At 38.4% G+C, this 14,649-nt stretch overlaps 1 protein-coding gene across 2 annotated transcripts in view; it reads left to right on the top strand.

The window, feature by feature from the left end:
- Nucleotides 1–14,649, top strand: part of LOC132199674 (limbic system-associated membrane protein-like) — a 157,700-nt gene that overhangs the window by 102,380 nt on the left and 40,671 nt on the right. For both annotated transcript variants that reach the window (XM_059624581.1, XM_059624580.1), the window contains one exon: nt 4,364–4,501. In XM_059624581.1, coding sequence (XP_059480564.1) covers nt 4,414–4,501 — 88 coding nt within the window. In that variant the 5' untranslated portion in view covers nt 4,364–4,413. The remainder of the gene's footprint in view (nt 1–4,363; nt 4,502–14,649) is intronic.

The raw sequence follows: 14,649 nt of genomic DNA, 5'->3' as shown, positions 1-14,649 counted from the left end.
AACTCACCCCGGGTAATGAGATGATGACATTTTATTCCGGCAATTAAAATTTAATGTCCCGCTGCGAGAAAGACGGGGCTGATGGTTTAATAGTAATAATAATAATCGCAACCTCGCAGCCGCGCAACGAACATTTTACAGGGCAATTTCCAGGTGAAGATTAACTAAATTAGCTCCGCTTATTTCGGATATTGCTCTTGCAAGATGCACGCTTAAGTGCGGATCTCTCACACGCTCCATTTTATAAACGCCTTAATAAAGCCGACTGCACAATGGGCTGGGGAGAACTTCGTTTTCATCTCTCCACCTGCTGAGAGCAAAACTTAATATTCAATTACCATGCAATTACTCCGCACCAACTTTTGAGTCGCCCAAATTGTAGAATAAATATTTCACTTTGCGGTGGCGGCGACGGGGGGAATTGCAGAAGCGTGTTTTGATTCCTCTGGGAAATAAAAATTAGCATGCAAGATGTTATGGAAATTCTGTGCGTCCCCCTGAAAAAGCCATCCTATCATTTCACCCTCCAAGAAAATTAATAAAACTGGGAAATTAGTTTTTGAAGCTTTCAGAGGCAAAAAAATTTGAAACTCTTTCCCCATTCGCTGACTCTGGGAATGATGAAATTTTCAAATGTTTATCAGTCTCGAGTGGAATAATTAACAAATCCATGAATTAATAAACTTCAATTTTAAACTTTTTGAAAGGTTTTTGGAGATTCTAAAAGTCTGTCTGTCTGTCGAAGAAAAACGGCATTAAACAGAAATGAAACTTTTTCATGCCATAGGAATAACATCTTTTTTTATTCTCAGCCAGCACTTTTCCGCTGCGGAGTTTTTCCAATAAGTGTTTCTATATGACATGAACCCGAGCACACCTACAAAATTCAATTAATGAAAATTTACTTCCACTTCTTGATTTAGGAGAAGAGAAAGAATCTTATTTTTATAATTCTGTCTTTGGAGCAATTGTCTTTTAATAAAAATGGGCCATTTATATTTCACAGCAAGGAGTTGCAAAATTCAAAACTCATTTCATTGAATGGAATCTTCTATTTCCCAGACATAACAAATTTTAACGAACATATTTCGCTAATGAAAGAAGGCTCAATTTTCTTGTAATAGAAATCAACGCCCACAAGAAAATTTACCACTTTCATTTGACGCCGCACGTTCGCCGCCCAATTTTTTTTCCAAACTCGCGAGCAAACACTGACAGCGACAAGAAGGCTTGATGAGATAAAATGCTGGCTCGGCGGAAATTAATTTCAGGGACCCACCTCCCTGGCAAGGCGTAATGCTTTTAGAAGCCCATAAATTAAATTACCATGTAAAACACAACAACAGCACACGACCGGTGAACACACATATATACCACCATTATCTCTGCGTTTCTCTCTCTCCACCCACATTAACCGGCGTTGTCAATGTTTTAATTAATTTGTTATTGTTCAGAGAGTCAGTCAGTCCCCGCAAAACCATTCGACCGTGTTTTCGGAACAGGTGCCCACGTCGTCGAATGGGCCGAACCGCGGTCCGGGAATAATTTGTTGCTTCTTATCGCAATAAATCATCCCCTCAGAGCAGGGTTGCTCCATGTGAAGTGAGTTCGTTCAGCCGAGAGTTGTTTGTGCGCGTATCCAAAAGCAGTAATAATGCTGTTGCTGCAGAAATCGCACGGTGGCAAGTAAATTAACTGCGGCCGCCTTTGGTTTTTTAAAATTTAAGTTATTTTTATTTTAGTTCAATTAAAATAATGTTTTTATCTTATTTTAGTTTTCAAGGAATATAATTATTAACGCTATTTTATTGTATTAGATTGTTTAATTTTTTATTAAAATTAAAAAGAAAGGAACTAAAAAAGTTATCATCTTTTGCTCACATGAATATGTCATACTTTTCAATTAATTACCGATTGTGAGAGTTGTATATCAAAATAAGTATTAAAAAACGCAAAAAGGTTGTGAATAGAAGATGCCATTTTAATAATTTACACTTACTCATTCGAATTAAGCTTTTTCTCACATAAAACAATTAATTATGTCATTAATCAGAAATTTTATGAAGCACCCATTTGAATATATATTCAGTTTATTTTAATCGTTATATAACGATTAAAATAAACTGCAAGTGTTGAAGAACAAAGTTGCTACATTATTTATGTGGATCAGTAAATCGACGAAACTCAGCTGGACTCTGATAGGTTTTGTGAAATGAAGTATTTAAATATTTTGCTACTATTTTTAATTATTCATTACTAAAAGTGGAATTTTTTGAAGTGAAAATTTATGAGCCAATGCGCTGAGTGAGTTTAATCTTGGGAAATTATCCACCTTCAGTCTTAAAATAATTTATGTTTATTTTTGTGAGAGCATTGAAATAATAATGCCACGCATGAAATATGTACGCACTGCTCTTCGATCGCTCCAGCCATAGAGCGTAACATTCTACTCGACGGATTTTCCATTTGCAAAATTGAAAAGTATGTGTTTTGCTTGAAAGAGTACATTATCGCAACACGGCACCGAAATGGAAAAACGCAGTCATGCTAGAACGATCCCGAGGCGCTGACGAATTTGGGGTCACGTGTGTGCGTGCCAGGCTCTTTTTTTATATTTTCTAAACGGGGCGGTCAAAAAGCCGACGGTTTGTTAGTCCGCTGAGACAAAGCGGCGAATTTTTTTCAACCCACTCCATTACGGGACTTGGAGTTTCCTCGAGCGCCTCGTAAAGAAAGCTCTCCATCTCGGCGAGGAGGTGACGTGCACGTGATATATGTCTTTTTGAATACAATTCATTATCGCGGCGAGTTGAAATACATACTCGGCGGAGCAGAGAAAAATCCGTGCCTTGCGAGCAACCATGTAAGGGGATAAGCCACTCTCATAAATTACCCGAAAGGTGCGCACGCCGGCGTATGATGCTTGTTTTATAAATGAAGATGCATAGACTCGGTCGGCGAGCGGAAAATACATTACTTTTTGGCACACTCGCCCTGCTCGAGAGCCCAAACGATGGAGCGCGCGTATTAAAAGTGCTCAGACTTTTAATAAATTGGGCTTGAGGCAGTCAAAACAAAGAGGATTAATTAACGCACCACACGGCCGTCACTCTCTGCTGGACGGAAATTTTTGCTCATTTCCTACATGCGCATGTTTTTGCTTGTGTGCGTTTAGCGAATTTTTTATTTGAATGAGTCGTTACGTGCAAAGCCTCAACTACTGTTTATAATTAGGGTGCTTAGCCGAGAGGAAAATAGGCTCAGAGGAAAAAACAATTACGTCCATTTTCTGTAAAATTTTAGGTGTAATAGATTTTCTGGTTTTCGTTTCTCCTCTTTCCATAAGCAGATTAAGAAGTGAAGGTAATTAATTTCCTGCAAGATTAACTGGTTAATGAGCTTTAATATAATTAGCAGAACGGACGCAAAACTTTTAAACGGGGGGAAATGCGTTGACTTATAGGTACGGGATTTACTTTTTAAAATAGTTGAAAAAATCAAGAAGCGACAATTATTTTACTATATAAAAACCATGAGTTCTGTTACATATTTATCGGTGAAATTGATATAATTTTATAAATTATAAAATTCAAACATTATAATATTCTTTTTGGCAAAGAACACGATTTATATTTTGCAATATGTTTGTTTACATTTCAGCATTTGTATGTTTCTTTAAACTTTCAAGAAGTAAAATTTTTACACATATTTTTTAAACAACAATTAAATTGTTGGAAATCTTAGGGGAAAGAAATCGAAACATGTAAAGATATTAAAATATAGAATAAATGAATGAAATTCTAAAATTTTTATTATTTTTCTTATTGTTGCTTATTGTTCCTTATAATTTATACATTTTTTACATTCACTTGTTGAAAACAAATTGTATAGAAAAGGAATTGTTGGACAAAACAGCACCACCACTAGCAAGAATTTTGCTAAAACTTTCAAGATCAAAAATACCTCATCTGCTGCAGTATGCCTCGGTTGACAAAGTTTTTCTTCTTATCTTATTTTTAGTTTAAATTATATTTTTAGCTCTTATCTTTGAAGGTGGTATATTTTGTTGATCACCATCTTAACCTGTCCCCAAATATTGTGCAAAACGTTCATTTCTATAAAGTCGAAACATGTCTCGTTTTTCGATTCCCGCATAAAATCCTTTCCCGGCTCGGCAGGAAAATCTGAAGAGCCTAGCGAGATAATGAAGACCCAGCTATAGGCGTTCTAATCTCGATGTCACGCCGTTTTCGGTCGGTCGATAATGTTAAATGGTGCGGTTTGGCGGGTGACATTGTGCTGTGAAAGCAGCAAAAGTAGCATCTTGGCGTGGTCGCTAAAAGGCGTGTGACGCGTGTTGCAGGTTCGCCCCAGCGCAGAGAGCTGCTTCAACCCTCTTCATCGCGGGATCACATGGCACCCAAGTTCCTCTCCAGAGGTCAAACCTTCCGGGAGGTGATTGGCAATAATGTCATACTGCCGTGCGAGGTGCTAGACTTGGGTAAGTGGAAAATCATGCACTTTAACTCTGCGCGCGGCCTTGAGTGCACTCGTCCCACTGACGAGTGGCACACAACACCGCACGCTGCGTTTTTCGCCCAAACTCCTGATGCATGCAAAATCAGGATATTGCGGTTTCAATTGAAAATGGGACATTTTCAATTTCCTCCAGAATAGCAATCAATGGCAAAAATATAAAATTTTTAAGTGCTGCAAAGCATCTTTTTGTAGTCTAAAAAAAAAAATTTATTTCAAATATTAATTTATTAAAATTTTTTTGTTTGAAGAAGTTGACACTCGAGGAGATGATCATGGAAATGAAGATTCGGGCTTTTCCTCGTTGCAAAAAATTGTTTTTTATTCAAAAACAAACGGCTCTACCAGTTTCGGTCACGGTCTGCGACCCTATTTCATGAGCAAACGCGCTGCTCGCTGACTAATACAAGAAATTCTTGTATTAGTCAGCGAGCAGCGCGTTTGCTCATGAAATAGGGTCGCAGACCGTGACCGAAACTGGTAGAGCCGTTTGTTTTTGAATAAAAAACAATTTTTTGCAACGAGGAAAAGCCCGAATCTTCATTTCCATTAAAATTTTTATATTTATTTAATTTATTTAATTAAATAATGTCATAATAGCGTGAAAAAATTTACATGTAAAAAAGTTAAGATGAATTGAATTATGACTTAATTCATATAATGTGACTCATACTTCCTCATTTTTTTTTGTTCCATCAAATCGTCCCTTTATGACATAATTGTCATGAATCAGCACTCTATAAATCTTGCTGCCAATAAGTTCAGATCACCAGAGCTTTTTAAATAAAATGTAGAAAGAGGCAGAGAAAGAATTTGATTAGAATAAAAATGCTTTTGATCTTATTAGGCTGCTATGTTTATTAAGCAACAGCCACAGTGACTTTCCTTTTCCTTCATATCTTTTTCATAAATTGCCTGCAGGAATTGTTATTAAAAATATTCCGTCATCACAAAAAGCACCGCGGGAAAATCAGATGAAAAAGAAAACGACTAATTAGTCTGCAAGATAAAAAAAAGACGGAATTTAGTTGTCACGGTCACCGGATTGGAATACGCCGGAAAATCAAAGTAGCACATTTTGACTCAAACTCTTAAACAAAGCAAACTTAATTAGGCTCTGGCTTTATCAAAGGTGAAAATCGAAATCCATTAGTCTTTATATTCAATGTAACAACTTCCAAACATCCTCAAGGGAACTTTTTTTCTGTGTATAGGAATTCTATTTTCTTCAAAAAAAATCTGCAAAATTTGGAGAACGTGGGAGGTGCAAGAAAAGGATTGAAAATACTATAGTCTCGGCAAACCGCACATTTTTAATCCCCTTTGATAAATTTGACACGGGTGGTGCACGCTAGACCCCTTTCGCACAAGCGCAATCCATCAGAAATGCACGTAATGTGTACACACCTTGTGTACACAGAGGTCTGAAACTCACTCGTGTGTCTGCTCAAACCCCTCGCGCGCGCCTCACGTAATATAAAGAGATAACACGGCCCACGACCATCCGCCCGCTCATTTATTTCCATCGCTCAGCTGCGGCTTAAAACCTGCCGCTCGGATTAAATTTTATCACGAGAATGTGCACGCATACTTACATTTTACGTGCGCACGCTGCTGTGTGGGAAGAACTTTACTTTCGCTGTCATTTGACTTCCACTCAAAATGAAGGGCTGATGTTTTAATGCAACTTAATTGTGCTAATTGAAAATTTAACAACATACCTAAAGCTCAATTACCAAAAATTACTGCTTTGTTATAACAAAGGAAGTTTGCTTGAAAATATTTGTTTTTGCGCGGGGAAATTTTTTGTTTACCGAAAACTCTTCTTTGTTTTGGGATCAAAAAAGGGCCTTGGGCCAAAGCACAGATGAAATCCACCCACTCGGCAAGAACAGAAGCCGGTAGGAAGAAAAATCGCTTGTTATAGTTTCGCGCCCGACACCCCATATCATAATGTGTGTACGAACGCTCTTCTCTCTGCACGGCGGAGCAGGTAAACAAAGCGCCTGCGAAGATCGCGATATAGGCAACCTGCACGAGTCGGCACTCGCGTCTTGCCAAACTCTCGAACAGTGCCTACGGTCGGATGTTATCCCTTTTCCGACTACAACTAGATCCTTTGGATACGGCGAGACAGCAAGAACGAGCGAGCGTGCCCGTCGGAAGGGGTGAAATTTCTTGTGCTGCGTATCAAATATTCACATACATTCAGCCCAGCGAGAGCCACATGAGTGGCTGCCAGAGTTCAGAATACGTGCGTCTTCATGCGAATTCCGAGCTGTTTGTGTGCCACGGCCTCCGAAATGAACTTTCATGGGAAACCATCTTGAAGGAAATTTTAAAGCTCCTTTATCGAGATTCATAACTAATTACATAAACGTAACTAGATGTTTGTACTGTTTTTTTCTGTTTTAAAAATTTAAATAATTCTTGTAAGTGGAAATCATTACTTATTAATGAAAAGCTCATTTGCAAGTTTAATAAGCTCAAGCTTATTCACGGAAAGGAAGATCATAATGTTAAAGGTATTAAGGAGGCACAAAATGCATAGTTTATGTGGGCACGTGCGTGTCTATAATGTAGTACGCAGCATTTCAGACCTGCCTTAGGGTGAAGCATTAATATTTTAAAGCATAAGCACTGCATCTCTGCTTTGCGAATTTTCCGCCATGCTAGATGTGAAGAGAGGATGTGTACGGGCAAGCGTAATGCACGAGTCTGGTTTGCACTGAAAAAGACGGCAAGGGTGAAAAGACTCTTGAAACTCTATTACACGCTTCATGCAGGTGCTGAGCCAACGATTATCTTATAAACTTTCGATATTCAAGCGAAAAATTTGTGCTTAAATAGAGAATTTATATAAAGAATATTTTAACTACCAATCAATCTTTATTATTTTGATACGATTAAAAAATTAATTGTTTAGTTACTAGATTTTATGAATAAAATTGGGCAGTTACTTAAAATTTTATTATATAGTATGAAATTTAATTCAATTGCAATTGCTTTGTCTGTAAATTTAAAATATAATTGTATTGCAGAAATTTGTGTAAAAAATATTACTATTTTGTATTTTTGTAAAAACAAAATTCAAAAAGAATGTCAATTTTAACATAAAAATAAATATTATTTTTAATTTTAGAGTATTTTAATTTGTACATTAATCTGTTTATTTTTGGAAATTTTATTATACATACTTTTACCTTTATAAAACTAATTTTAAAGATGTTAGAGTGATTAAATATATATATATTTTTTTAATTTTATATATTACTTGAATAGTTATATAATTCTATAATACATCTCAACACTTAATTACAATCAAATAATCACCAAATATCATGTGATATTTAAGATATTTATTGGGAGGGGGGGGGGATTGATCGCTGTCAGCAACAAGTTAGCAAACAATCTGGTTTGCATGTACGGCCGCAGAGTTCGGCATGAAATTGACGCTCAGCACCAACTAGGAAAATTACCAAGACGCATTTGCCCCTCAGACAACTCGAATCAGTCTCTCATATGCTCCATGCAAATAGGCGCATGGAGGAAGGGTTTCCTACTGAATTGACACTCGCGTGTGTATGTAACACACATTTGCTCGAATAAATGAGCGGCACACAAATATGCCATGATGGGCTCGTAAATCGGATGGAGCGATACTGATGCCTGATGTGGCGCATGATGTGTATGCTCGAGGCCAAAAACTCGAAGAGGAAATTGGGGTTGAGTGATGAGGGTTGGCGTTGCTCATAAATTGTGTGATTTTATAGACGCCGTGCGTAATCATGAATAAAATATTGTTCGTTATTCATATACAGATATGGTGCAGTATGCGAAAAACACCCAAGGCTTGAATCAATATGATTTTTTTTCATATCCTTTTGCCATCCGGCAGCTGCCTTTTGTGCGGCGGTGGAGAAAATTTTAAATATAATTGCTTTTCGGTCTGTTTCTCCGGACGAGGCCTTGGGGCCGAACTTTTTTTATACTCGAAACTTTTCCAGAGCAGCAAGCTCGCCGGAGGAAAAAAGCATAGCAGACTTTGCCGTCGAAAGGGACTCCGATCGGTCGAAATACTCTTATATATAAACAACTATATCAACTTTGAACACTGATTAGCCTTCGATCCACCTGTTTCTGCTTACTTTGTGCTCGCAGGCAGATTGGCTCCAAAAAGTTTTGCTTGACAATCTGCTTGACATTTCGGAAATAAGTTTGTAGTTAATTAAAGGATGGCACAAGATAAATTTGTTGTTATTAGTTATCAAAGGCTTTTGGCAACCAAAATTTTGTTTCACGGAAAATGAATGTAATTTCACTAATTAGAGTAATTTTTGTTTGGGTTGAGTTACAAAGAAAATAATTTTCCTTTTCATCGCACTCTTATAAAAAAATTAAAATTTTGACTTAAAAAGTACCAAGTTCTTTTCATTGTTCATAAAAAGCGTTAAGCTAAAGTTTGCTACATCATATAGAGGGACTTTCCCTCCATCTACCTCCAAAGCACTTGAAAATAATTGGTCGAAACCACGCAGTGCTCTTCTCTATTTTTTTCTTGCCTGACAAACCACTCGAAACCGACCGTTTGGTCAGGAACACAACCGCTTTTATATTGTGACAAATTAATTGAAATTCTGAAATACAAAAGACTTCTGCCAAACGTTTGCTCCTCTCAAGCGTCAATCTGCAGGGTGCCCGGGAAAATAAAACACAGTCAGCCAGTCCTAGTTAATTGTGTCTCATTGTGCAGAGCAGTCTGACCTGGCCCCTTGACCTGCTTGCGTTCGGGAGAGAAAATAATAATGCTCGGCATATGGGCCAGAGTCATCGCAATCACTTTTGAAGGGTTTTTATTGTCACGTAAAGCGGCGGGCGCGATCAATGTGATGAGATGGAACGCATCGTAAAGGCCAAGAGTCTCGGCTTTTCGGGGCTCTCCCTCTCGACGCGAATGAATTTCATCAGCAGCGTTCTTTCATCGACTAAAAGCGGCCCAAGAAGAAAACGCAGAAATACGGGTGAAAGCTTCGACTGCAAAGTGCTTTGTAAATGTTTATCATAGCCATTCTCTCCGTTCCACTTTAATTGAAATTAAAATCCTTAAATTGAATTCACGAAAAACCTTTAAGTGAGCCTTTAAGAAAAGGGCCAATTCCTTTTATTGATATTTCCCCGTTGAATTAAAAATGACGTTTGATTACAAAGCCAGCCTACGATAAAATCTCGCGTAGTGTTTATGAATTATTTTCATTTTGTTTTTTAGAAAACGTCTTTCTTGTAGCTGTGCATCAATTCCTGTTAGAAGGAATTACTTGCTTACTAAAAACTAACCATTATTATTTCATAAAAAAAAACAGTGGTTGATATTAAGAATATAATATTGAAGAAAAGTAGCCTAAATGTTTTATTCGAAAAATTTTTGAGTTTCTTTTCCTTTCTTTTGACGGAAGTTCATTAAAACATTTGCCCACTTTATAAGGGGAACACTCGATTTGCATTTTCCTCCTAACTTTTCCTGATGATATAAAAAATATATTTAGCACAAGAAGCGTGGCGGTGGCATATTAAAAAAGGACGCTTGGATGGTCTCGCGGGCTGTGTAAGTGTGTTTTTCTCTCTGTATATAATTTCTGCTCCCGGTTTATCTCTCCTCTGCAACAACAGCATGATTTAGACTTGATTCAACGCCAAAACGAGGAAAAAGCAGCAGAGCTCTCGCGACGACGACGAGGGTTTTCTTTACAAATGAAAAGGCTACGGCTATTTATCTTGCTCTCATTTCTGCTTCGCCGTTCTTTTTTCCAGGCGCGCACTTTGTTTTTCGGAGCGCCTACGCGCCGCTGTTTCTTTTTTCGCTCTCTTGGTGACAAAATTAAGCAAATATTGGGGTAGGGAAAGATGCTTGAGGGCGCCTCAACGCGCTAAAACGATTTTGCTTTCTGCGTGGAAAAGTCTTATTTCTAATTTGTGTGCTCAAGAGGGAGTTAAATTTCAAATAAAACATTAAAATAAAACAGAAATCATGTGAAATAATTTTTTTTCTACTTTCATATTATAATTTAAATTATATTTTTTTGATTCAGAATTGTTAATTCTATTTAAAAACCGGCCTTTTTCTGTAGTTTTTCTCTCTTTATTTAACCATCCCAAAACACCAACTCCCTAAACCTCTTTATTTATACCAAATAATTAAGGGAAATGTTAATCAAACGAATGAAATTTACTTTTCATTGAATATCGAAAAGAGTAACTTTGACTAAATCTGTTTGCAAAGCGATTTGAAAGTAAACCTTTGAGTTTCCTCGTGAAAAAGGAACGTGCACAATTTCCCTTTGCGCGGAAGTCGAGCGTGAAAGCGAGACTCGCGCTTAAAATTTTAACAATATGCAAATTTGGAAAACCATCCGCTGATAAAAGGCTTTTCCAATTTCGCCCGACACCCACGGCAAAAAGGTGCGCGCAGCAGGTACGCCGACGGAATCAAAGACAAGCTGGCGAAAAAGGGGATTCACTGCTGCTGCTGCCAGGTTTAATTTCACTTTTCTGAACGTCAAACGCGATGTTTTCTTTTATGAATTTCGTAGCAGGCTTAATCGCACGCACAACTCACGGAACGCAGGCACACATTATATATATTTTTTTGATGGAATCGTACGGAAAAAGAAGAGCGAGAGAGCGCGCCAGATATAAATCTGGGATGAGGAGCAAACGGCTGCTCTCATCTGCTTGTGATGTTTCCCTCTTCTCTGCGTTATTGCTCCGGCGCAAAATTCATTCCAGCTCCCGAGCAACTTTCCGTGCAGCTGAAATAAAGGCACCGGCGGATTCCAGACGTGGATAAATCGAGTTTGTTGTGCTCGCCAGCGAGATTTTTTTAATCTCCTTTCCGTCCTGGGTATTATAGTTGTGACGCCGAGAAATTGCGTTATTTCGTCAAAACACACCCGGCCAGGGGTGGCCCCTTTAGATTGAATTAATTAACATTTCGCGGAGAGAGTGCGTGCCCTATAGAGTCGGCGTAATGACGTTAAATGGGTATTTTGATTGCACCCGGCGTCCTTTCTCTCTCTCCCGTTGCGTAGCTTTTCGCAATGCATTATTGAAGAATCCATTATTCGGCTGAGAGCAATTACATTAAAGACAGTCGTCGGCGCATTTCTTGCCCTTCTGTCGAGGTCTGCACAGCCCCGAGTAGTCCATGTGGCGGAAACAGAGAGGGTGAGTTTATAATTCATAAAAGCGGAATGGAAAAGCTGGCTGGAGAAAGGGCTTGGAAGTCTAGAGATTTTCACATGAGATCATGATGGGGACGGACGCAGGCTAATAAAAATTTTACGCGACTGCAGTTAAATTAAGAAAAGTCGGAGGGGAAAAATCGTGGGAATGCTAATAAAACTTTGTTTATGATGACCTCCCGCATTCGGAAAATACTCATTGTCAGTCATTATTTGTGTTTATGAAAAAAAATTGGCAGCAAAACGTCAATGTAAAATTTAATCACATTTTAAAGAGCGTTGGTTTATTGTCTAAAGCAACAATGATGTCATAAAAACTTTTTTGTTTTTATTTAAAGGGCTCACTAATTTTTTGATTTTGGATAAAATAAGACCTGCTGACTTGATAAATCTCAATTAAAGTTACCTCAAACTCATCCTCAACTGATTAAATATGCCATGTTGAATCTAAAATTATCTATCCTATTTTTTCTGATCATATAAATAAACTAAAAATTAGATTCATTTCTATTAATATAGAAACTAATTTTTTAGCTACATGAATAAGCTAACCACAAAGTGATTATTGTACCAACAATGGAGTTCTATTCTATGCATTAATATATTAAGACTAATGATCATCCTTTTCTAATTTATAATCATTATTTTATTATTTAATAATAGCCTAATATATTTAATCTTTCGACCGTTGACCATCTACAAATCTGCCAGTAATTGGAATAATTTCCTGCTCTTACTGGCCACAGCTCGAAACAAAGTCCCGTTTCCTCTGCATTATTTCCGCGCCGCTTTTTAGACAAACGAGCTCAAAACGCACGCGTTGGTATAAGCCTAATGAAGACGTTGTTCGTGCTCGCTCGCTAAGCCCCCATTAGCTCGCTGCAGTCCTCTAACTAAATTCGGCACCCCACACGGACTGTCTCGCGCCCCTTCTAGAGGAGTGATAACTTTATTGCAGCGGCAATCAGCATGCACTTAAAGTTGCTCGGTGAATTTTAGCGAATCCACTTCTCCCCCGTTTCCAAGACAGATATCGCGCCATCATTCACCGAGCGAAGCGAATAATGCACACGTCGTATATGCGATTGTGTTACCGCGAAGCATATTCCTCGATTCCCACGCATATCCGTCGAGCTCGCCGTTACGATATCACTGGGAATTGTGCTATTCATGATGCTATCATTGCATGCCGAGTGCATCCACGCGAGCGCCGAGCACGAAATTATCTCGACTTGTGAACGCTCTTGTTTTCTTGTTCTCGACTCGTCTCCTTAACAGACTCTTTCATCGCATGGAAATTACATTAGCTGTCCGAGGCTCGCGAGTCGCTCGTGATTTGAATGAGTAATCGGGTTTTGTCTATCGGAAATCGAAGCAAAGTGGGCTGAACTCACAAGAAGTTTATACTTTTTTTTTTTTTCAAGAAATGGAATTTATTTGAGAGCTTATAAATAATATGGTTATCAAAATTACCATTATTAAAATTAGCATTTTAACTCAATACATTTGAAATAATTCTAACTCATAACTTAAGGGTATCCAAATTTATTTAAATCAAGTGAATTTAATTAAATTTTTTAAGTTAAAGTTGATATATACTTGAATTTATTTTTATACTCGGTCAGGCCTAAACAGGCCTGTGTTTTTTCTGAGTTTGCAGAAGTCAAGCCCCAAACTAAATCATAATTTATAATCAATATCTTTCGTTTATTAGCATCATTAATGAAGCAATTTTTCTGTTGAAGCTCATGTGTAGTCTAAAGTTGGTTATATCAAGTCTAAAAACCTCCCTCGCCCTCTTTAAAATTTAAATGAAACCAAAAACTAATTTTGTCAATCCCTGCGCCTATGTAAATTTGCCCAAAAACAAAGTTTGCACGCTTATGTCACGAGGGGAGCGGAAGCAAATTCAGCATGTGATGCGCCGCAACATTTGTGCTCTCGAATCCTCTCTTGCTTTTCATAAGCTCGTCTGCCTCTCGCAAAATTGAAAAGCCCCTGCGTTGTTCGCTTTTTTCACCCGTGGAATTTTCAAGTATTAAAATCCGGTGCATAGAAAAGACCGCGGGCGTTATCTGTGCGTGTACGTCGGATGCTTATTGAGTTTCGAGTCGAAACGAAAATCCATAGAGAGACCGTGTTAGGGTCGGGGAGAACAAACGGGAGAGCAACATGCACGCAGCGGGCTCTCGACGGCCGCGAGCCAAAATGCATCATATAATAATATAAACTCGAGGACCCTTCAGAAAAACACGGACGCTTCGAGAGGGAGTTAAAAATTATTATTAGATCGCCAGGGGAGGAGTGCGGGGGAGATGCAAGAGAGAGAAAGTATGTGTACTCCGAATGCAGCTGTAAACTTTCGAGATGCATTATCTTATCTTGAGGACCACGTGGAACAGACAGGCGAGTCGAACGGCTAGATTTACACTTTTATCGCGTGTGCGTGTAACTCGGCAGAAAGACGAAATGGAGAGATAGTAGGAGTGAACAACCCTGCCGGCAGCACTGCGGAGTATGGAGGGTGCACTTTCCCGAAAGTTGAGTCACACGCCCCCTTCTCAGACAGAGCAGATTGCGAGGTGAAAAATGGAGTTGGAAATGTCAATAATGAACGCGTTAAGAAGTTTTTAGCACTCTTGCCTTCCTAGACAGAAAGAGAGTCGAGATTCGCAACTCTCAAGTCTTCTGCCAGGCGGTGCGATTCAGTGGATTATCCCGCAGAGTTTTGAAGAAAGTCCTTTAAATTTTTTTTGGAGATGGAATTAAAAATTAAACCTCTTATACTCCAATCCTCTGGTGGGAACATAAAAAAAAGAAATCTAGGGCAATTCGTTCCCAGCTCAAGGCACACTAATTAAAAGCAGCCACCCTC

Source organism: Neocloeon triangulifer, unplaced genomic scaffold, assembly GCF_031216515.1.
Source record: "Neocloeon triangulifer isolate White Clay Creek 2 clone unplaced genomic scaffold, ASM3121651v1 ptg000014l, whole genome shotgun sequence".
Lineage (NCBI taxonomy): Eukaryota > Metazoa > Arthropoda > Insecta > Ephemeroptera > Baetidae > Neocloeon > Neocloeon triangulifer.
Note: the sequence above shows the minus strand (reverse complement) of the source record. Positions and strands in the feature narration are given on the sequence as shown.